Raw genomic sequence first — 23,260 nt, 5'->3', positions numbered from 1 at the left:
TACAGTTTGTTTAGCTTTTGATGAATCTGTTCAATTTTGGTGAACACTGGATATTCATTTTTAATAATATAACGTTCTGAAAGGGCAGTTCCTCTGTTTCGTTGTTGCTTTTGATATTTCAAACCTGCAATAACTTATTTCTTGGGCAATGGAAACAAGCTGTGGCCATAACACTGACATTATTGGTTATTATTTGTTTGCAAAAACATATTTACACATCTAGGAGATATGAAGCAACAGTAATATGATTTTAGATTCATGTGCCTGGACACCTGATGAATGTAACTCCAGAATTCACTCTGCTTTTAGCTCTGTATTTGGTCTCTACCAACTCCTGAGGGAAATATCTGTCTCTTCAGCAGCAAAATGCTCCTCTATTTTCATCTGTTCATCTCTAACTTTGCTTATATATATATCCGCTTACCTACTGTGACTTCAAAAAACAATGCTATTAGAGCAGTGAGAGTAAATCAAAATTACAGTTGCCTTAAGCCTTGAGTCCTGCACCAGGTAACACAGCAATAAAGTTGTGCAACATGTAAAAACTATATATCTATATATGAATAAAAACGGGCACAGGTAAAATTAAAACTAAACATGGGCGAGTGGTGGGTGAGAACTAAAGTGTCTTTTCTATCTGGAGAAATCAGAAATCAAAATGATTGTGCAGTATTTATAACATTTAAACCAGCTTATATGAAGCCCAGTCTGCCGTGAGGATTGTTGTATTGTTGAGAGCTTATGACACCACCTTCGACCAATTCACTTTCCCTCAAATAACTGTCACTACAGACATGGAACGCACTGGTACAGAAAATGGATCACATAAGGGCAAAAATAGCCAGTGGTGAATATGTTCTTCTCAGTAGCTTTGCTGCTTGTAAAAAGTATTAGCTTTCGATAGCCGCAAGCTAGCCTGCTGAGGAAACACATTGACAGCTGCAGGAGCACTGAAGGTGCTGAGACGAGTGACAGATACTTTTCCAAAAACACAATTCAACCACCGAAAACTGGAGAAGGACACAACCTATTTGATTTGATTGACTATGTATGTAGCATGTGTGTTTAATCACGGGTGACGGGTTGGGTTGCGGGAAATATGTTAACAGTTCCAAGCAGGTCCAGATTTGACTTGAAGATAATTGCAGGTAACAGGTCAGGTCCAGCACGAAGCTATGCGGGTGCAGGTTTGCAAAAATGGACCCATGCAGGGCTCTGCCTTGAAGCAGGAGAACCAAAACAATAAACTGAAATACACTAAAATGCACCTTGGAAAAGAGGAGAACTGCATAATTCTCTATGGTTATTTGATCCATAGCTTAAAGAAAAAATACAAGATTACAGCACCTGTAAGTCTAATTTTATGAAAATACAATACATTAAATGGTGGTATACACGTATTCATAGATGCATATATGTGTTGCTACCTTTGCTTGATAAAGGGGCCTGAATATTTCCTCCAACACTGCAAATACCACAACAACACAGACTACAAAATCTAAATTTTGTTGCACAAAGACAGGATTTATTGCAGCTCTTCAGTACTGCATTAGACTGTACATGTTTGGAATTGCCGCATCTACAATGATGACATTCTGTAGATGTACCTCTAGGATTTAAGCATGAGTCGTATACATTAACCACAGTCAACCCACTGTTTGCTTTTCAAGCCTTTCTCTTAAAATAAACACTCGCCAATGAGGAAGTATCATTCTTCTGCTTCAGCACTTTTTTTTTTTCAAGGGGAAGATGAACTTTAAACTGGTTCATTTCATATCAACAACTCTGCCCCCTCTTATTAGAGTAGAGTCCATAAAAACAAGATCAGCTCCACCCAAACACACCTTATCTCGCTGTGTCCAAATGATAAAAAGAAAGATTCGGGGACAGTCTGTTAAACCTCTGAGCTCCTTTCACACAATACTATAAGCAAAACACTCATCTATTTAGCTTCATGTTTCTGTATGGTAGGGAGGAGCCTCTGTGAAAACAAGACCTCTAATAAACAACTCCGCAAAACCTAACTGGCCCTTTTAACTTTCATTTGATCAACATGTGTTTGAGACAATAATGCAAAGAAATTGGAATTTTAAACACAATGTGAAATAGCCTCTCTGGAGACTCGGATGCTTTGTAAAACAAATCAGTGTAAGCACCACTGGAGCGTTGGTATTTAAAAAGCTCCTATCCCAGAATTGACACAGTTCTGTCCTGTACACTAGCGGGCGAGCAGGCTGTGTGTTCCCTAATCGGAATTTTTGGGCCTCTTTAATGCTGAGAGTTGCAGATGTTGTCTGGTATTAGGCTGTGCTGCTGCTGATCAAAGCTGTGGAAAGTGAGCCCCTGCTGGTCTGCCTCTAATCCCCCACCCCAGCCAACCTCATGCATGTGGTCAGGGCAGGGACTGGTGCACGACTCTGGGACAGTCGGCCCCCTCCATGACCCTGCTGAAGGGGGACCCTCTTGCTTGCCTTTGCTCGTGAACTCCATCTACTCTGGACCTGTCGAGGTTTCTGAGTAGGATTCATCAAGGGCAGTTTGACAGACAGCTGAGAGGCCCGGCTGCTCCCATAAGGCAGGAAAAGCCCCTGCCCTTCCCAAACGCCACCCCCCTTCCCAGTCTGTGTCTTATGATGTGCCGGCAGCCAGACAGGAGTGACATATCAGCATGACATTGTTCGGCCTAGATTCAGCTGCTTACCTCAAAGCATTGAGAATTTCCATTCCATACTCCTTTGTTTCCCTCTGTTACATATTTCCACAGGGGAACGTGAACTAAACACAACTGTACATCAAAACAAGCACAAGCACAAGAGGAGGCAGAAAGAAAGGGTGATTTTATGTGTATTAAACTAGTAGGAATAATTTACCCGAGCTTAATTTGACTCTTACCTTTTATTAATATTTCTATTTAATAATTACGAGGATGACCAGTAATTCTTGGAATGTGAAGCAATAAGCTATGGAGGGATAAAGAGATATGGGAAGATAAATGGAAGCTGTCAGATGGTGTGAGGGAGGAGGAGATGCGAGGAAAGATAGCGAGAGCAGAGGGAGGGGGATCGATCATGAGAGAAATTGAGAGAGGGACAAAGATCCGGCGCGAGAGGGAAGGAGAGGAGGGTGGGAAGATGTCAGCCAGCGAGGCAATCTATATTAGACAGAAAACAGTTCCCTTGGCTTTAACTGCTACAAGCTGACACCGCCATCCCGGCCCTGTCTGCACACGCACACACACACACGCACACGCACACACACACACACACACACACACAGCTCAGTGCTGAGCGTATGGTCACATTTCATTTAAGACCACTTGTACATGTGGAGCTGGCCGTGAATAAGCATGAAATAAAGTATATAAATCCATTCCTTGATTGCTGCCTGGCTTTCATTTCAGGCGCACACATAGTGAACCTAAAAATTTAAGTGCACACTGACACATGCGTATTGGATTTGAGCTCTGGAACGTGTGAAAGCTGATTACACAATTACATAATGACTCAGCAATGGGCCATTTAGAGAAACCATTAGCTATCAGGCGTGGACATACAGTAGATGTGAGAAAGGATGAGGCGGCCTTGTGTTTGCCTTCATGGAGAAGCTACAGTTGTGCTAAACAAAGCCATGTTTTGCAGATTTAAGTGAAACAGAGACTTGAATACTGCGATTCATGACTGGTGCCTAGAAAAAGAAAATTCGATTAACAAAAATCATTCACTGAACCACTGGGAGGGATCCACATATTTCGGCCGGGAGAACCACGTGGCCGTTCATAAAAAAAACCAAAACCCCCGAAACCATGACAAAAATCAGACAGACTGTTCTCCTTCTGCCTTTGAAAATGTTTTCATAGAGACACAAAAGTGAGTGTGGGAGCAATCTGGCGTAATGACGATACGACGGGAACGACAAGGCTCTGACAAGACAGAGTGAGCGGTTCTCTCTGCTTAATAGCTGGAGAAAGCTTGGAGCTTCATTAAGCCTTTAAACCTCACAGAGTCGTTTAAGTCATCACGTCACAAGCCACCGCCTCCTCAGAGAAGGCCTGAGGTAAGAGTGGAAAGACACAGCCCTGAACTGAGATCCCTCGAAGCTTATTCTTATAACGTTAACATCTTGTGTCTACATGGTAAATGGATGATTATATCAGGAGAAGCTGCCCGTTCATATTATTTTTCTGCAATTTGAGCAATTTTATAGTTTAGCTATTATTGGATTTCTATGATGACGATAAGGATATTGCTTGTGTTTAATTATGTCATACTGGGATCGTCCATGAAGGACTAAACATCTGTAATAGATGTGTACATGTGACCACAAATTGAGATGAGGAAAGCAGCTCTTGTAGAAAACAAGAGAAAAACTCTCTTTAAAGAGGTAAAAAAGTAAGAACTAGAATGGTGTTCAGCAGAGCGCAAACCTCCGCCAAGGTCCAACAGTCCCTTTAAATCAAGCTGCACCAAATTTTGCACACTCATAGATATCAGCTCCCTAAATGTTCCAGATTTTTTTCCAACGAGATCCATGAAAATGTTGAAAAACATCTTTTCTCGCAATGTTAAAGAAAAACAATCTGTACACAAATGTAATGGGTTCCTCCCTGACCCATACCGCATCCTTCCACCAAGTTTCATTGAAATCTGTTCTGTTGTTTTTGTGTAATCTTGCTTTCAAACCTGAGCATCCGTGCAGAGAAAACTCCTTTCGAAAGGTGCGGTATATAATGTTATTTTGAAAAAAAAAAGAAATAATTTCCATTACTAATCCAGATGATACAATTTTTCATACCAGAAATGTACAGTCATAAAAAGTTGTAAGAGAGTAAATCCTTATTAGACCTTTGTTGTGTGAAAGCAGGTTTCACCACACATCTCTGCTGTTATTAGTTCTGCTTGAACAGTTCTTCCTGCCAAGTTCACCTTGCTGGCAAATACGGAAAATAACATGGGAATTAACTGAAAATTGGGTGAAGCGCGCTGACACCGTTACTGAGCCCGAATTTGTTTCACAGGAGCTCAAGCTATAAACTTGTGTCGAGCTGAAAGGAATTAATGCATTGATAGTTTCTCAGCCAGCATACGCCAGTGGTCATTAATTTCACTCATAAAACAGGCCGAAATCCTAACACCGCTTTGGATTTACAAGAGGCTGCTTTTAAAAAGAAAACATCTCAATGTTAATAGGGTGAGTGGCGAGTTCACAATGAGCTGAAGTGCGTGGATGAAGAGTGTTTGCAAGGCTGAGTAGGGTAATGATTCTAAATAATTTACTGCCCTGCTTTGATTTGCTTAAGATCTCCAGGTCCACCGCCTCTAGGGAAACCCTGTGCCAGTGTGTGTTAGGGTTCAGTATAATTTCCTTTTCTTGTTAGTACGCACACAAACAACAACCTCTGGGTGAGGGACCTTCATTACATGTAGGACTGAAGAGCTTCTGTCCTCAGAGAAGAAGTAACACTGATCTGAACCCAATACTTTCACTTGAATGGACAATTAAAACATGGCTGTGACTTGGGGGGCAGTTAGAAAAACCTGTTAAACCCAACTCTCTTGGAGTACAATACTTTTATTTACAGCTAAGGCATTCTGTGCTTGTCAGCAGTAGAATGTGAAAGTATTGATTATTTGAGTCAGTGTATGTTTTTTTGTTTTTTTTACCATTTTCCCTTGTACTCAAAACTCTAATAAAGCTGGTTAAGCATGACAAGAGGCTCCTGTGTGGGCAGCCCTGAAAGGATCACTCGTCAGGCTGCCAAAGAGGACAGCGGCCCTTTGAACTACGCAGCCTTCTGTACATGCATGTGTGTGTGTGTGTGTGTGTGTGTGTGTGTGTGTGTGTGTGTGTGTGTGTGTGTGTGTGTGTGTGTGTGTCAAGCAGGGCAAAGTGACTTCTCTCATCTGGCCACCGCAAAGTCTGTGCAGTCAAAGCACGACCTGAACCCTTCAAAGTTAAATTGGCCCAAAGGATCCGCCAAGACGCACCGCAGCAACTCCTCGACTTAACGGCCTCCTCCCATCCTCCTCCTGCTTCAGTGATCACGCCGCGTGCTGAACGCCTCATCTGCCTCTTTTATTAAAGACACAGTACCGTTTATTGGCCGCTTGTGTGCTTCATATCTAGGTTACCATCAAATCGGCACATTGCTCTTGCTGAGAAACTGAGCCGTAAAATAGGGTTTGGATACTGGACTTCCTGTATCAAAGGCCACTATGCATGCACAGGCATGCAGACAAAAAGGCCCTCAGTGTGACTGAGGTCTACAGTTGTGGCAGCTGCGGCTGAGAGTCGGCCAGCGAGTCAGCTGAGGCTGGCCCCATCTCCACTATCTGAGCAGGAAAACCATTTAAATTCAGCTCAACATGTGTCGGCATGGTATCCCCCTCGCCCATACACACACCCCCAACCCCCCTCGCTCCACTTCCTCCTCAGCAGACGTGCCTAACATTCTAGGGGAGCCAGCGTACATTCCTCACATGCTTCACTAGTGTAAGGAAATGGCAGAAGAGCAGGCCAGACGTGTCGGCTCCTCTTTCCTTTTACAGTGAGTGCATGCTTTCTCTGTAAGTGCGCGTGTGTGTGTGTGTGTGTGTGTGTGTGTGTGTGTGTGTGTGCTCTTCCGTGTCCTCCTCCATGGAGCAAAATGAGAATTACTTCTTTTCTGCAGGCTGCGTACTACTGAGTGGCGTCATTGGCTGAGGAGAACTCAGGTGACCACAGTTAAGCTGTCTCACATGGGATTTGGAGGCGTCGCCCTCAGAGAGGCTTCAGGAACTGTTGCTGCTGCTGGTTGAGCTCAGCTGACTGCACACTCATTGGTTTTATTTCCCTAAACGCACATCCATTCACACGAGCCCCAGTCTGCATGCTCAAACAACTTGCCACATAATGCCATCTAAATTAAACCACTCCAGTAGCACCTCAAGCAACTCAGTATTTTAAGAGCACAATAGGTCACGAAGCACGTGACCCTGTGAACGTGAGCAGAAGCACATGTGGCCATTTCAGTATCGTTTTGAGTGACCTGTAGTTCAACAGCCTCTCTGGACAGTAAGCTACGGAGTGAGTGTCTCTGTTAGGGTCTCTTTTTCCATACTTCGGAACCACCAGACCCCCCCCCCCAAACACTTGCCTCAGCAGTGACAGCAATAGCATAAGTGGTGGAGGCGGTGGCGTGGTGAAGAAAGGGGCTTCCTGCGCTTTGGAGGAGCACGTTAAACCAGCTTGGCAGGCTGTTAGTTAGTGTGACAGAGGCCGAGCTGGATGCCATTAGGACAGGCAGTGTGCAGCATCTCAATGACCAGAACTCACTGAGTCCACAGAGAGGGTTTATGGTCCTCCCGGCCATACCGCTCCCACCCCTACTCTCCACCCAACCACAAAGGCATTCAGCCTTTTCATTACGATGATAATGGGGCAAAAGCCGGAAAGGGCCCCATGTCTGAGCACCATAAGTTGCGGTGATGGCTTTGTAGCGATGTCATGCGTGTCCATGGGAGCACTGTGTGCTGCTACGCTCCAATAGAACAGACAAGGCCGGAAGAAACAAACAAATAAACAAACAAAACACGGATCTGGAAATTAAAAGGTAGTCCCTGAGGCAAGGTGGATCTGGCAAAGCAGTAGAGTTTGGACCATGACCTCGCTCTGACCCGTTCATAAACCACCAGAAGGTCCAGTGCTGCACTCACCTTCCCTGACAGCAAAGAATGTATAGAGATATGTGGAAAGGGAAATTAATAGTGGGGTTTGCTCTATTAGTAGAATATGTGAATACACCCGTCTTGAAAGCACCTGTTACTAACACTGAGCATGTGCAGTCCAAACTGTGTGCTGTGCAAAGGAGGCCTCAGCAAGTCCCAAAACGAGCCTGATGAACTGGATGGGGAGAGAACGTGATTAGATCTGAAAGCTTCATTCCTCTTACCTGCATAAAAACGTAACAAGGAGCCGATTTCTGTGTTAAGCCCTTCCTCTTGAACTCGCCATGGGTCCTTAAATCCAAGCTTAAAGAGAAAGTCATTCTGGATCTGCAGAGGCCTCTCATCTGGGCTAAGCCTCCTGACAGCTTCACCATGCAGCTGCACATACAGCGTGGGGCTGGAATCACAGGAATTTCCATTGTGGTCTTCTGACAGCCCTGGTTTTGCAGCGCCTTGGCCACAGTCCGGATGTTGGATGTCAGGTGTAGTACCTGTAGAACAGGCTCTTGACAATGAGCCGGCACTGCTGCTGGTTGGCAGGCTGCCCAGGCTGTGTGGACTCAGCCTGCTATCCGGCCCCACATTGTCATTTAAAAGTCCCATGTTGCACTGCTTGTAGCTGGCAGTGATGCCACCGTTGTGATGCTGGGAGATGGGGTCCATGCTTGTGCTCGACGCTGGACAGTCGAGCTCCAGTTCGTCCGAGGAGCTGCCGTACATGTCGTGGCCCTCCGTGGCGCTGTCAAACGTAGGGCTGAGGATGGAAGCCTCAGTTCCCAGGATCATGTCATCACTCAGGGAGTCCCTGTGCTCGCTGAGCCGGGCCCCGGAGCTCAGGTCATCGAATGCACTGCTCTCCACATCTGAGCCGGAGTTTAGTCCATAGCTGTCCACACCATTCCTGTGCTCTGAGTCATCATCATTGGGGGTGTCCATGTTGGAGTTGGAATTCAAATCTGACAGTGAACAGGTGATGATGTCTTGCGACTCTGAATCAGGGGTGAAAAGTTTTCCATCAACGTCCTGTTGCTTTTGCCTCTCATCTGCATTCTCCATGAGCAGCAGCCTCAGCCTGTCTCTCGGATGGCCCCTTAAATCTGTGGATTCCAGGGGGGTCAGGTGGTTGCATTTCATACTGGAGTCTTCCATCCCCTTGCATGGGTTATCACTATAATCATACTTCACATTGCAGTTGCCATTTTGGTCAGTCTTGGGGTTGTCTTTACAGAAAATGCGCATAACGGAGCTCGACTTACTGCAGAGTTTACTCAGACGGAGCGCCACCTCGCCGGCTGTGGTGTCCATAGTGCAAAGGACCGGCCTGGGATATGAGGGCGTCAGTCGGTCGTGGACATGTACGGAGCCCCGGTGGAGATCTGCCCTCACCCACTCGCGATCTGCGGGCTGCAGCTGCATGTTCTGCCGGTGCTTCAGCAGCGTCTTCCTGTCCAGACTCCGGGTGTGCAGCGACGCGGAGGACAGGGCCGAGTTCATCTTGGCACCGCAGGCGGCGGTGACAGCCGGGGCGGCGGTGGCTGCAGCTGCGGCGGAGAGGTTCCTCTTCAAGCGCTTGCGTCTCAACAGGAGGGAGCTGGAGTTGCTGGACGAGCCCCGGCCATTAGACGCCACGGCTCGGTCTGACGCACCGGATCCCGCGGTCGAGGCGGAGTGAGGGAGGCTGTTCCCGTTCCTCGCCTCTGCGCGGGAGGGAGCCGAATGTCCAACGCCATCGTCCAACGGAGTTCCGCGGGCGACAGACAGTCCGCTGGGCTTCTTCATGAACTTCGCCGCGCCTCCATCCGACGCGTCCTCAGCGGCAGCCTGCACGCTTTCCATCTCTGTCCCGCTCTGGGTAAATAACGGTGCGCACTCGGTTACACCTCCTACTACATTTAAAAGCCAGGATACGAGCCCGCCTTGCTAAATGTCCGCCGACGGGGCGGTGTGGCTGACTTATCCCGCTGGTAGTCATTCACTTCTCGCCTTCCCTTTCCCTGCCGGAGTCTCCTCCGCTGCTCCGGGGAGGGGGGGAGAGAAAAAAACCATGTTACCGATGAAATTCTCTGGGAAGAGGCAGGGCAGGGCGTGCGGGGACGGATCGGGGCGGAGACGTGACGGCGCGTCCCGCTTGGAGCAGAGTGCAGCGCCGGAATATGAAATGAACGTCGGCCGACCTCCTACGCAAATGCCGCCTGATATATATTCATGAGGACGACACAAGATGGGGGTCGCCGACAACAACGCGGTGGATTGTGGGAAGCGTAGTGCGCCGCTGCTGCGAGTGGGGAGGCGGGAGAGCGGCGGGACTACATTTCCCGTGAGGCGGCGAGCAGCCGACGGGAGTAAACACGGCTCGTGGTGAAATGTTTTGGAGCTGCGGAGTCTCCTCTGCTGGATGAATGGAGAAAGTGTAAAAAAATATAAACACGTCACATTAAACATGGAGTCTGCAGCCAAAACAAACACGCACTTATTATATCGAGGTGAAAGTAAAATACGTCAAATTCCGTAGTGTGGAGGAATGATGCTTCCCTGCGGGCCCATGTATCTTTAGACGAGCGGTGACGAGGCAAATAACTTTGAGCACCATCTCATCAGGACGCCATTTCACAAGGCCACCGCGCACACTGGTTCTCTTGTGTTCAGCGCCATCTAGTGTCCGGAGGTGACCCCCCCCCATCAGGAAGGCCTCACAGTGTCACCTCCACTTCACCTGCATTATAATAATACTTTCAAAAACAGTGCTTCACAAACACAGAAATAGAAAAATTACATATATACGCAAAGACATGAAGAGTCTAGGTATAAACCATATTATAGAAATGGGTCTTTAAACGAGATGTAAAAGAGGACAGCGAGGCAGATTATCAGATTCCCAGTTGAAGGTTATTCCATCGTTGTGGAGCCTTTCCAGAAAAAGCTGTTCCACGACCTTACCCTGGGAACCAAGAGCTGATCTGCAGATCTGAGATCACGAGCAGGTATGTATGAGATTAGAAAGGTCAGTGATGATAAGAGGGGGCAATGCCACTAAGAGATTTAAAAACCAGCAATAAAACTTTAAAAATCAATTCTGAGCGTGACAGGTATAGCCAGTGCAATGAGGCGAGAACGAGGGTAATGTGTTCATACTTTTGAGTTTTTGTAAGAACTCGTGGCCGTGGTATATTTTGAACAAGTTGGAGACGGTTGATAGATTTCTGGGGCAGTTCTGCAAATAATGTTACAGTAATCTAGATGACTTGAGTTTCAAGTGGTTTCACATCCTTTGCGATACGGAACATACGTATTTATTAATAACTGAACTAACATTTTTGTTTTATAAAAGATGATTATACCTGAGATGGGGAAGTGTGGCTAAGTACTTTTACAACTGGTACAGACATTATCTTGCTCAATGGGTTCAACCATGCAAGGTCTTATCTGGTGATAAATGTACAATTCGCTCACGTCTATAATTCCTAAATGCCTCGCCATTTTTTGATGTGCCACTTATTTAGTAGTACCATGTCTTTCCTGGTTTAATGGTAGAATCGTGTTTCTGAGGGCCAACCTCATACAGAATCTGTTCCATCAAGTATGCATTCGTAACTTCCTCATGGTCCAACCCTGAAAGTGTCCCCCTATTAATTCAAATAAGACATTTCTCTTAAGGTGCTGGCCGACAGCTGAATTTGTAAGAAGTTCCAATACTGTACAAGCAAAACAACACAAGCATAATTTAATGTTACTACACATTTAAACTGGACTCAGAATAAAAATACTTGTTCAAAAGATTTTTCTCTTTACAGGTATCCGTCAAAATGGCTACAAGATGCAGGACCTGAACTGGGATTGTTATTCAAGTATCCCAAAGAAATAATGCATACAATACGAGTGCATTCAGAGATGGAATTTAATTGGCATGATGTATCCTTTACATGGTGTTCTGTATTTCAAAAATGACACGCACAAAAAAAAAAAAAACACTTTCAAATGCATCAGTTTGCTCCATCGACATACAAAAGGAAACAAGATTATTGCTGAATTCATGTTCCTTGATTCCAGCAAAATGGAAAACATCATGCTCGGCCCTGCGGCTCGGGCCGTCTCTTGGGAGCTGGAAACGAGAACTGGAGTGTATTTTGTATAAATTCATTCCTATTGTACTAGACCTATGAGTGAACATTTAAAATAGTGACGTGGTGATGCTGGAATCGAACAGAAGCTTGTAAAACAAACCAAAAAAACGTGTGATTCAAAATCTCGGAGATTTAGTGACCCAAATAAACTTGGATAAAAAAAAAAAAAGGCTAATATGACACGAGACTGAACTGTGCACTGATTCATAAGAGAACTTAACGCACAAAACTTCACATACAAACCATAAAGTGCAAAATGATTTTCTCAGTTCTCACATTGGGTCATTTATCCATCACTGGCTGAGACCGTGAATTTAAAACAAGTTTCCTTTGCAGACAGATGCATCAAAGTAGGAAGCCAACAATCTCTCACCTCTCCTACTGTTCTCATGATAAACAAGCACTTCAATATTGCAACTTTAAAAGTAAAACAGTAAAAAATAATAAAAATATTCTGTGTAGGTAAAGCTCACGAGCATTGGAGTACTGGTACATGATCAGGTAACAAGACTTTGAAAAGTGAAGAGACAAACTGGTCACAGATCAGAAATTCAACAATATTTTACACACTGGGGCCCTGAACTTGAAACGGTGACCGTTGTAAAGCCGAACTCTTAAAAGTGCAAAGAACTTTTAGCATTAGAAATTTAAAAATCCTGACTCATTGAATCCATTAGAATCTGTGTTTTTGATGAGAGAATGCATCGTGTCCTGGGACAGATTTGAGAATTGAATGAGCTGTCGAAGAGGCAGGTGTTTTTTTTTTTAAGTGGATCCATCAAGAAAAAATCTGAAAAACATCCTCCTGAATAAAGCTTTCCAAAAGTATAAAAGAAAAATGAAAACCCTGAAGTGAGACGTATAGTGTATAAGCACAGTAAAAAAAATGGTGGGAGGACACCTGCAGTTTAACCTTTACTCTACAAACAGCAGATATTGCTTGGTCAAAAACTTAGCACAACATGAGTATAAAAGTAAATTGTATAATACAATGCACATTATGAGCAAAGATCATTAAAACACACTGCAGCAAACAAACAAAAAAGTAAGATAATAATGCGGTGAGCCTTTCTCTTGGTATTCTGATATTAAAAAAGTATCTACCAAAGAGCTGGAACATGTAAAACATGTAAATGAATTGCCTCTATTAAAAAAAAATAATATAAAACACAAATGTTCCACACACACACACCGGAACCAGAATATATCTCCCAGCTGCAATTTTTACATTAGTTAAATTCATAAGATTCTGACATGAATGAAACTTGCTCAATCTTCTTCATCTTTCCTTCCTTAGTATAAACAAAATGTACATTAGGAGAGAGTACAGGCGTCGCCCGCACTCCCAGATTCACAGTTAGCAATTAGATGACAACATTGTCGGTACAGTGAGAATAGCACACTATGATTGAAGAAGTCAGGACTACGTGGTAATGACACAGAGGGGGCTCCAGGGGGTGCTATAGTCTAGGAAAAGCAGAAGGGGTGAAAAAAAACATATTGCACATGATTTAAATGTTGGACCCCCTCCCCTCCCTCCTGTGTGTCTTTCTAAGCAGCTCCCAGCAGGTGCAGTGAAGATGGATCTCCTGCTGATGTGGTGAACTCCTGGCACAGAGTCGTCCTTTAGAGGAAGAGGAGTTCAGAGTGACAGCATAATAAATAGGGCAGGATAAAAACACGTCCACTGAGACAAGTCCACTGGTGTCATCGATTAAGCGAAGGTGCAGTCGCGAGTGCCAACTAAAAAAAAAAATACTAAAAATAATAACTCCGGCTGTCCGAATCGCCGCAGAACTGAGCGCTGGCCACAGAGCTCAGCAGGGAGGTTCGGAGAGAGAGTCGAGCAGAGTCCACAGAGGGGCGATGTTGAACAACTGGAGTCATTATGTGCTACTACGGTGGATAGAGGAGTGGGTGTCTGCATCCTGCGGTGTAGTACCGACTCAGTTGTGTGGGTCTTGAAAAGGCATTTCAGAAGACATGGCCTTATTGTAGAAACGGGCACCATTTTACTGTCCAGCACTTAAGGTTCTCAGTGGAGGAGAGCGCCACTCTGGCACTGCTCGAGACAGTGGTGGTCTACTATGGTCGGTGAAACCTAAAAATACAAACATACAACCAAAAATAAAAGAGTGTTTCAATTATTTCATCTCATTTCATCACTTCAGCTAGAAACAGTCGCGCCGCACCAGCCAAAAACCTGCAGCACAGAAACCGCTCTGGTCGTGCTTTTATATGTAAGCATGCGGAGTCACATGCAGTTAAAGGGATTCTGCACATTACCTGGTTAAATGGCGACTTGACTCGTGCACTTCCATCTCGTTGCTCTTGAAATCGTTGAGTTCTTTGCGAATAGCTGCCTGCAGAGCACAAACAAGAAAGGGGGATTGAGAGAGGCAGCAGAGGCTTAGTAGGCAAACGGCAGCCTGGAAGCCCTGACTCGGTCCTTTTAGCACGCTTCATGCATCATTTATCTTCATCTCAAGGCCCATAAATGATTCCGCTGAATTCTCTTCACACAACGCAACAGCCTTTCAAATTCCTTCTCTTGAGACATCGAAGAGCTAGAACAATACCATACAGTCTGTTGCTGGTCGACTGAGGTAAACAGCTGGTAAAGAAAGTCTCAATGCAGTGGATTTAAGAACACGTGCATATTTAGCTTTGAAGAAGTCCTTTGATCGAAAGCTCAGAGTTGAATGCACATTTTCGGCGTGAAAAAGAGTTAAAACACTGCAAATAAAGTCAGCAGTGCTCTTTAAGTGTAACTTCACCCCTTAGTTTTCGCTGAGGTGCCGCTCTCCGCATCGCCGGCTCCTGAGAGTGCTCTTTTTTAAACATCTCATTTAAAAAGGAAGCTGTCTGAGCACAAAAAATTTTTTCCTCCATTCATGCAGTTCTACACGTTCACATTTGGGTCAACACAAAGCCCAGTGAATCATGGCATCTACGTAGCAACACTAGAGCAGTGCAGGGGCCGTGTGCCTTGCCCAAGGGCGGAATGACTGCAGAGAGTCTCAAGAGGAAAATGAGTCAAAGTTCCAAGGAATAAAACAATGCGCTGAAGCTAAATCCCTTCTAAACATGTCATGAGTGACAGCCACTGCTTATATGCTGCTCAGCATGACTCCAGAGGACGTCTCCATGCTTCTGTGACAGGAGAACAAACAATAATCAAATCTGTGTTAACGGATAGAAACAGGGGGAAAGATGATGTCAGCCGAGCAGCATCGCAGGATGAGGGGGGGTCCTGAGGCCCTTCTCGTCCAATTACTGTCTTATGTAAGGGGGAGTTGTTACGTAATAAAAACGCCGAAGCCCCGTGATTTTCCAGAGCGGTATTCAGGTGTGACGTGGCGAGTTCAACAAAGCAAAGAAGGCAGCATATGTGGTCTGCAAAAAAATAACAAATAAAAATCAAGATCTCATTAAAAGTCAGAATCATGGACCACTGGGCATTGAGAGGCAGGACCGCCACGGGGTGTTTACTCACCAAGGGGAATAAAACAGCTGAGGTGGAACTCGCCGTAACATTACTTGCCTGCGTTGCACATTGCGTCATACGAGGCACAGACAGGAGTACGGGGGGCACAATTGTGTTTGAAGACATTTGAGAGCAGGCAATGAGGCGTCTTGAGCATTTTAAAACATTATCTCAGTTTAACTATGAGTGATACTGGCCTTGTCGGCTGCTGTGAGCCGGGTCCAGGGCTTATCTGCCCTCCTGTCGTAGTCCTGGGCATCTGACACCTCCACGTAGTCACAGAACCGGATGAGAATTTTGGCCTGTCGCAGCTCCTCTACAGTGGGCCTCTGGCTCAGCTGGAAAAAGTTGGACAAACAGAAAATTAGGTAACGTATTCCCTCCATTCTCAGATTTGGCATATAAACAAAACCATTTCTTATTGTTAATGCAGCTGCATCAGAGAGGAGTTCTTGTTGCCCTTGACCCTACGCAAACGGAGGCTCGAGTTCGGAAAAAAACCTGGAAGATTCTCAAACAAAAACCAACTCAACTTTAAATCGTAAGCTGTGGATGGCATGAAAAGGTTTTTACTGCTGTTCTATTAAATCTGTTCTTACTTTTGTCTTTTACTTGCTGGTACAGGTCTTCACCACAAAAATAAAAGTCGACTGCAAGGTATTGTAGACGTGTGCAGCAAAACTACTGGTGCGATCCTAAATAACCTTCATCACCTGTACAACATTTCAAAGAAGGTCATAACAGTCCTAGTTTTGTTACGTAGATATGTTCTAAAGATGCAGGACTAATAGATTCAAAATGTACTTTATCCCTGCTGCCATCTGCCTTTAAAATGATTCATTAGGATGTATTTGTATTTGACAATGTAATTGTTATGTGGTTACTTCTGGCTGTACAACTAATTGTGGATAATAAAAATAACTTGAACCGTCAACTTCAAAAAGACAATTAATAAGTGCATCATAAACCCACTCTGGATAAAAAATAAACTACTCTACTCAAAGGACAGACTCGTAAAACAACGTGCTCTATATAATAGAGCCAGACGGATACTTTGTTTAATTGCAGGTCAGAGGTTTGTTTGAGGTATTTTAGAACAAGCTAAATCATTAAATGGTTTATTTTTCTGACGTAAAATGTTCTGCTCAGTTCATATCCTTAAATAAAACGGAGGGATAGTGTTATTTTGAGCATGTCTGCAGGTGAGTACAAAGTGTGATACTTTAATTGAAAGTGACGGGAACAAGCTCAACACCTCCCGGTGGGGTCCGGAGGTTTGGCAACAAACACGCCGAAGGCCCAAGGGCAACAAGGACATCCGCGTCTCCTGGGGGAGGTGGAGACCTGAGAACTTCAATATCAGTCCTGTAGCAGATGTCTCTTCTCACCACCGATGAGTCATTATCACAGCGTTTGTGTATCCCGTCTTTCAATTTGGTGCGCTTTAAAGATCAGGCGTGGGTTTGCACCTTCAAAAGGCATTTTGGACTCACCTTTCGCGTTAGCCTCCGTTTTATCTCCCTCTTCTCCTCCATTTCCTCTTGTTCATTGCGAGCTGCAGAGCATCAAAAGGATCAGTGTCGAAACTCTGCCAGCGCAGACACATGTAAACAGTTGACTGTTTACAAAAATGTTTAGAAATTACAGAAAGGGGGACAAACACGCTATTTGCATAATGTGGCTCATTAGATTCCCTCTAAACGGGATAAGTTTCTCGAAGCAATAAAACTGTTTCCATCACTGGCTATTTAATACTATTAGGAATGGGTATCAGGGGAGAATGATCGCTTTGTTCCTTTCCAGTCGTCCCAGGGCTTCTTGGTCCGTGTTTATAATGAACAGATTGACCCATTTAAATAGAAAAAGCAAATTTTTTTTTACAGAGGAAGCAAGCCGATCACATTAAATTTTGGCATTGCATCTCCCAATTTATCCATGGGTTGCAGTAAATATTCCAAAGCAATTACAGAGACAAAAAACGTCCAGATCAGAGCAGCAAGTTTAAAAAGGGGAAACACGAGTAAACAAGAATCACACTGGGAAACTGTTTCTGTTGCAAAAGCTGCAGCAGTCAAACTGCATTTGTGCTTGTGCTGAACCCACCATGTGTCTACAGTACTACTCGTGGTTTACGAATTCGGTGTCCCTCTAGAAAGATCAAGCCCCGTTTGTTTAACCTTGGCACCGTGTGTTTTGAGTGATGGGAAGGACACGACTTGTCACCCGTGCATTGTTAAGAATGTGTGTTTTGCTCCTGCGCCGTGCCAATCACGCAGGAGCCTTTGGGAGAGCAGGAACCGCTGGTAAATCAGTCTTTTTGATGTCCCAGGCAAGAGAACTGCTTTTCTCTGATGCTGCATGTGTTTGAGCTACGAACCCCCGTCTCTCTGGACATGACTCTTCGGGGAGCCCCTGCTGCCTGTCTCACATGAAAAGGCAGACCAAGGAGGAATAAAGAGAGAGATGCATGTCAGTAGCTTTCACATAACTTGGCCTCTCACATCAACGGGGCTGCACAAAAGGCTGCTACAAACATGGACCCATGCTCCACTACAATGCCTTTAATTAGGCGTTGCATGGTTAGAAAGAGCATTTGTTTTGTATTTAAATGTACAAGTTTATCAGACTTACGTTTGAGGATGTTCCTCTGCTCCAGCTCCTCTGCGGTGGGCCTCTGACTCAAGCGCCTGGTGACAAATATGCAGCCATGGTCAGCACATTATCACAGGGAAGAGGTCAGCAGAGCAACACTGAATCAACATGGGGGGAAAAGAGTTCCTCTTGCAAACTAAGCTGCTTTACAATAAATCATGTATTCATCAACTCTAAAAGAAAACCAGTGCAAATATTTAGTCGGTTCTTCCTCTGTGATACACATAAGCTGCTTTGTGACATGCACTGAAGTCCGGATATTCCCCTGAAATAAAAGTGAGAACTCAAACGTCTGAGTCAGTTGCTCCTGACGTTCTCTGTAGTTTTCCGGAAAACGGCTGTAGTCAGTTTAGTTGTTCAGTTTACTCAAAGTTATCTTGCTCACACTTTGACTGAGAGCTTAATGCTTTTCTTAACTCAACTAATGTATAAGCAATATATTTTCATAGTCTTTTAGATCACTGAAATGTTAGTGTTTCTTGCCTCATAACAGCTAAACATGTGCACTTCCCAAAACTCCACTCAGCCATGACCGATCCTTCTCTTCTAAGTGAGTGACGGCATGACAACACATCGGTGCAGTGCAGGAAGAGGCTCTGTGAAATTCCAGAAGGCTCTTATATGAAGCTGATTAAGGCGAGTGCAATTATGACACCTTCAAATGCAAACTGAAAGATTTCACATATCTGCTAACATGCACCTAAAATAGATACCACCATACAGTCCATACCACACACATTTACACAAAGATGCATGGAATGGACATCACACTTTTTGCAGATTATCTCCAGTTTCCTCCATTTGCAAGTGGTTAAAACGATTGAAATACCCGAAGGCAATCTGTGAAAGGTCGTTCTTTAAACTGGAGACTCTTATTATAGCACTGTGTCAGGACCCTGCGGCAGAAGACCTAAGTGTAGACGCTGGATCAATGACTGTCTCCATCTGGTTAGATCTGACAGCCTGAAACTGCTCTGCCCCGTAAGCACTGTATGCAGAGTAAAGTCTGAGCTCAGCCCAACTTGTCTCATCTCATTTCTTGTGTCATCTCTTCTCCCACTTGAGGGTTATCGCTCAGGAAACGTCCAGCCGCTGACTCTCAGACTGGAGTTCTGGGCCGTACAGCGTGGTCTGAGAATTATTTCAGTATCACGTCAGCAAAAACGCAGTTATTGTAAATAAATATGCGCAGGCTAGTCAAAAACATCCATTTGGATGTCCCTTCCTGAGCATTTGCTGCCCTAGCCAGATTTATTTTCAGCAGTGTCGGCCTTGTTGACTGTCTGCTTTCCTGCTTTCCTGTATATTCACACTAGAAGTGTGAATATTAGGAGATTATATAAAAAGGAGTTATATAAGGTTTTAGGAAATAGCTCATCCATCCATCCATCAATCATCTAGAGCCGTTGAGGGCCGTGGGGGGACTGGAGCCAATCGTAGCTAACATTGTGCCCCGGACAGGTCACCAGTCTATCACAGAGCTGACAAACAACCAACCACGCTCACATTCACACCAAGGGGCAATTTAAAGTCTTAAATTAACCTAACCCCAATCTGCAGGTCTTTGGACTGTGAGCGGAAGCCACAGTAACCGGAGAAAACCCCCCAAAACATCCAAACATTCTCACAGAAAGGCCCTGGTTGGCCTTCAGGTTCGAATGTAGAACCTTCTTGCTGCGAGGCGACCACTGAATCATCATGCCACCCTAAAAAAAAATATATATATATATATATATATATATAAATATAAAATATATAAAAATATATATATATATAAATATAAAATATATATAAATATATAAATATAAATATATAAAATATATATATATATAAAAATATATATATATATATAAGCTAATATGAAGATTATAAGCTAATATGAATATGAAGATTATAAGCTAATATGAAGATTAATTTATTTAAATTTATACTAAAGTATTAGCTAGCTCTGCAAGAATGAATACTGCATTGCCCAAAATGTCAGACCATTTCTTCCAGACAAAACTACATAAAACATGAAATCACATTAAAAAAGCAGTAAAAATCACAGACAAAAAGACGAAGACACCTTCTCAAGGGTAAAAGCTGAAACTCTCAGAGAGGAAGGGTCTCTGGGGTTTTTCCAGTGAATCAGGACAAACAGAGAAAAGTTGAGGTTGGTGCGTCCTAGAAAAAGCATCATCATTATCAATTCTGATTGGCCTGGCACAAGCAACAACATTACAGGGGACAATGCTGTGGGCAAAAAGGCATGAAATTAGATGGGGGTTTTGTTTGTGTAGGATGACACTGTGCAAAAGGACACAGTGACTATTTTGGAACATGACAAGTAAGCAGGCCGGCCTTCTGGGAACAGACTGGTGATGTTCAAAGAACATTTTCAAAGAGCAGTGGAATCAAATGAGGCCTGTATTCTGTGAGGGGAAAACAAACATCATGTTGTTTGATGTGTTCAATTTCTAGGATTCATGTTTGTGATGTCAACACATGTATACAAATTCCTGTGATTTGTACGCACTACACCAGCCGAGTTTGTGTGTGTGTGTGTGTGTAAACTGCTGGTATGAAATGGCTTGCGTGGTGCTGATATGTGGAGGAGTCGGGTGGAGATAGTTTGGCACATGCATCACCGTGGTGATTCAGTGAGCGAGGGAGGAAGTCAGGCAGGAGGAAGAAAGAGGAGAGAGAGTGAGAGCGTGCGCTAGAGAGAAGACAAGAGAAAGGGGAAAAAAAGAGAGAGGAAGGGGGGTAAGGCATCGCAGAAATTAGGTCAGCTCCGTTTCAGAGCCTCGTTCTAACGAGATAAAACGTTTATCCTTATCGGATGTTGAGAAGGAAAAAAGTGACAGGATATAAAAGTGTTTAATACAATTTTTTAAAAAAGGCACACATTTGCATCAGCTCTGACGGCGTCACACTTTAATCAGACAGGATATTGGGCCATTGTGAGCCAGTGCCGTTTCCCGGTGGTGGTGGTCGTTGACTGAAAATATTTGGCCCATAAATTGTGCATGTGCGTAAATGTATTCCAAGATTTAAAGGATGCATGCGTTTAGGTGTCTCACCTCGTGAGTTTGGTGCCAATCTGCTGCCGAGACTCCAGCCTCTCCTCATCCGTCTGCATGGGGATGATGTTCTTCTCCTCCAGCTCTCGTTTGGACGGACGGTTACTCAGCTTGATGGCCAGGGAGTCTTTCCTCAGCACCTTCTGAGCCAGGGAACCTAAACACGCACACCGCCGTCAAATCCCAGCTGTTTACATCAGTCTATACCTCACTTATCAGTTTTTAACATTTGCTTTTTACTTTTAGTCACTCTTCTGTTCTGTTAACAAATTAACTTCTTAGGTGTTTGCCTCTTAATCGATTTGATCATTTGTCAGCTATTCTTGTGTCACATAAGTGGCATTGATGGGTGTCTGCTTCTCCTAATCTGATTTAACGCCTGCCAGGGGTGGTGCAGCTTCAGGCTTCTGTGGACTTGATACCTGCAGTTGGTCTTTACTTTGTGTGGCTCAATTAGTGCAGGTCATAGGTGCAACCAGCATCACAAGGAAACAGCCCATTCTTAAGAGGCAGGTTTAAAATCGACTCTGCAGTTGTTTAGAAAAAAAATTATTATGGCAAAAAACAAGTTAACTGTACCTTTAAGTATTACTCATCTTTTCAATGTCCTGCAAGGTCATGATGTGGCATATTGAATGATTCTCTCGCACACGACCGATCACAACCTTTAAAAGCTCCAACATGCAGCCATGTGAACGTAAGTAAACACAATGTCAATGACACTAACTGCTCTACTCAGCTGAGCGGTTTTGCTAAGAAAACATGTTTCTGTGGGTGATTCTGGAGACACATCTGTGGACCTAATCCTGGCCCTGTGCTGAAGGTCAAACTAACCCTCAGCTCCGGGAGCCTTCAGGTGAACCTTGCAGCTGTTGAAATGATAAATCAAGCAAATGTGTCATTAAATCTGCAGATACAAGCTGTCGCCACCAACAGTCAACGATAATAATCACAATCTGCTGTATATAAACAAGACTATTAAGAAAATGAAGCCAAAATAGCCTGGATACGGACGCTGCCATCTTGTGCATTTGGAGCCAGTCTGTGTGCTAGCGATCGGGGGATGGAGCCACAGTAGCGAGGTCTTGTTGACATTTTACCCAATTTTATGACATCAAATTTTTTTATTTTATAAATACCAAACTTATCATCCACCTCCCATCCATTAATATGGAGGAGGCTAGATTTATGAACGCAGCCACCAGGGGGCAATCGTGACGCATCTCTATATACAGTATGACAATAACTCGAACATAATGGAACAGAGTTAAGACTTTTAATCCTTTAAATAATCCAATAAAGTTGGTTTCAGAAACTACTGAAACCAACGTCCTCTCCGTTTGCGACCTTTAAACTCAAGGTCACCACAACTGCAGCCACTCACTTGTAAATATGGCGTCGTCATCCTCGTCGTCCTCGTCGTCGTCCAGCTCGTCGTCCTCGTCCTTGTACATGCTGGGCAGATCTTCGTAGTCTGACTCGTTGGGCATGTTCTCCTTGTCGTCCTCGTAGTCGATAATCACAGACGGCACTTCTCTTCTGTCCAGGGGCAGACACTGACCGCCGCCGTGGAACGCAGAGCTGGGGGAGTGACAGGGAGAGGTGTTTGTTGGAGTATTAATGTGATGGGTCAAAATTATGGATATATCATTTGGCCTTGCTGAGAGGATGAGCTTGCCCTCCCTCTGACAAGTGAAAAAATCCATTTTACAACAGAATCCTCAATTCACATTAATTATCTAAACTGTGGCAGCCCACCATATTCTAATTTGTCCAACCACAGTTTCAGAACGTATCAATTTAATTTTTTAAACAATTGTTATAACCGCAAGAGATCTCTAACTTGGTGCTTTGCTGCATTGTTTAGCAGTGTGCATTGAACGAGAACTTCTCCTTCACTCTTTCAGTCTGTGTACCTGTCACTCTGAAACTGTTGCACGTGAGTGTCACATTCGTGCACCTCCGCCACCGCCACAGATTAAAGGTATTCTGTGGGAAACGCTGCTTATATTTCAACTCTGTATCATCACTTAAACATTCTGCAAACATCATTAATGACTTGTTACTTAAATAACAACCCTGACAAATCTTCTGGATCCAGAAAAAGGATTTAATACAATAAGGCGGCTTCTGGTACACAGTAAAGTGATAGATTTGGCTTTTTAATCCAAGAATAAAGAAGAGAGGGGAGATATGAACACACACCACACTTGTGTGCAGTCCTACGCAATG

At 44.2% G+C, this 23,260-nt stretch overlaps 2 protein-coding genes across 6 annotated transcripts in view; both read right to left on the bottom strand.

The window, feature by feature from the left end:
- Window positions 1-9,863, bottom strand: part of phlpp1 (PH domain and leucine rich repeat protein phosphatase 1) — a 46,006-nt gene extending 36,143 nt beyond the window's left edge. Inside the window, exon 1 of the mRNA XM_035170888.1 lies at window positions 7,928-9,863. Coding sequence (XP_035026779.1) covers window positions 7,928-9,539 — 1,612 coding nt within the window. The 5' untranslated portion in view covers window positions 9,540-9,863. The remainder of the gene's footprint in view (window positions 1-7,927) is intronic.
- Window positions 9,864-11,584: 1,721 nt separating this feature from the next.
- LOC118118267 (phosphatase and actin regulator 1) overlaps window positions 11,585-23,260 on the bottom strand; it is a 47,324-nt gene continuing 35,648 nt past the window's right edge. For 3 of the 5 annotated variants that reach the window (XM_035171316.2, XM_035171317.2, XM_035171314.2), the window contains exons 6-13: window positions 22,413-22,609; window positions 21,029-21,185; window positions 17,943-17,998; window positions 17,689-17,730; window positions 16,805-16,866; window positions 15,509-15,649; window positions 14,111-14,187; window positions 11,585-13,925 (exon numbers count right to left, since the gene is read on the bottom strand). In XM_035171316.2, the coding sequence (XP_035027207.1) occupies window positions 13,910-13,925; window positions 14,111-14,187; window positions 15,509-15,649; window positions 16,805-16,866; window positions 17,689-17,730; window positions 17,943-17,998; window positions 21,029-21,185; window positions 22,413-22,609 (748 nt within the window). In that variant the 3' untranslated portion in view covers window positions 11,585-13,909. The remainder of the gene's footprint in view (window positions 13,926-14,110; window positions 14,188-15,508; window positions 15,650-16,804; window positions 16,867-17,688; window positions 17,731-17,942; window positions 17,999-21,028; window positions 21,186-22,412; window positions 22,610-23,260) is intronic. The other 2 variants (XM_035171318.2, XM_035171315.2) reach the window with 1 other exon arrangement.

This window comes from Hippoglossus stenolepis, chromosome 11 (assembly GCF_022539355.2).
Source record: "Hippoglossus stenolepis isolate QCI-W04-F060 chromosome 11, HSTE1.2, whole genome shotgun sequence".
Classification (NCBI taxonomy): Eukaryota; Metazoa; Chordata; class Actinopteri; order Pleuronectiformes; family Pleuronectidae; genus Hippoglossus; species Hippoglossus stenolepis.
Note: the sequence above shows the minus strand (reverse complement) of the source record. Positions and strands in the feature narration are given on the sequence as shown.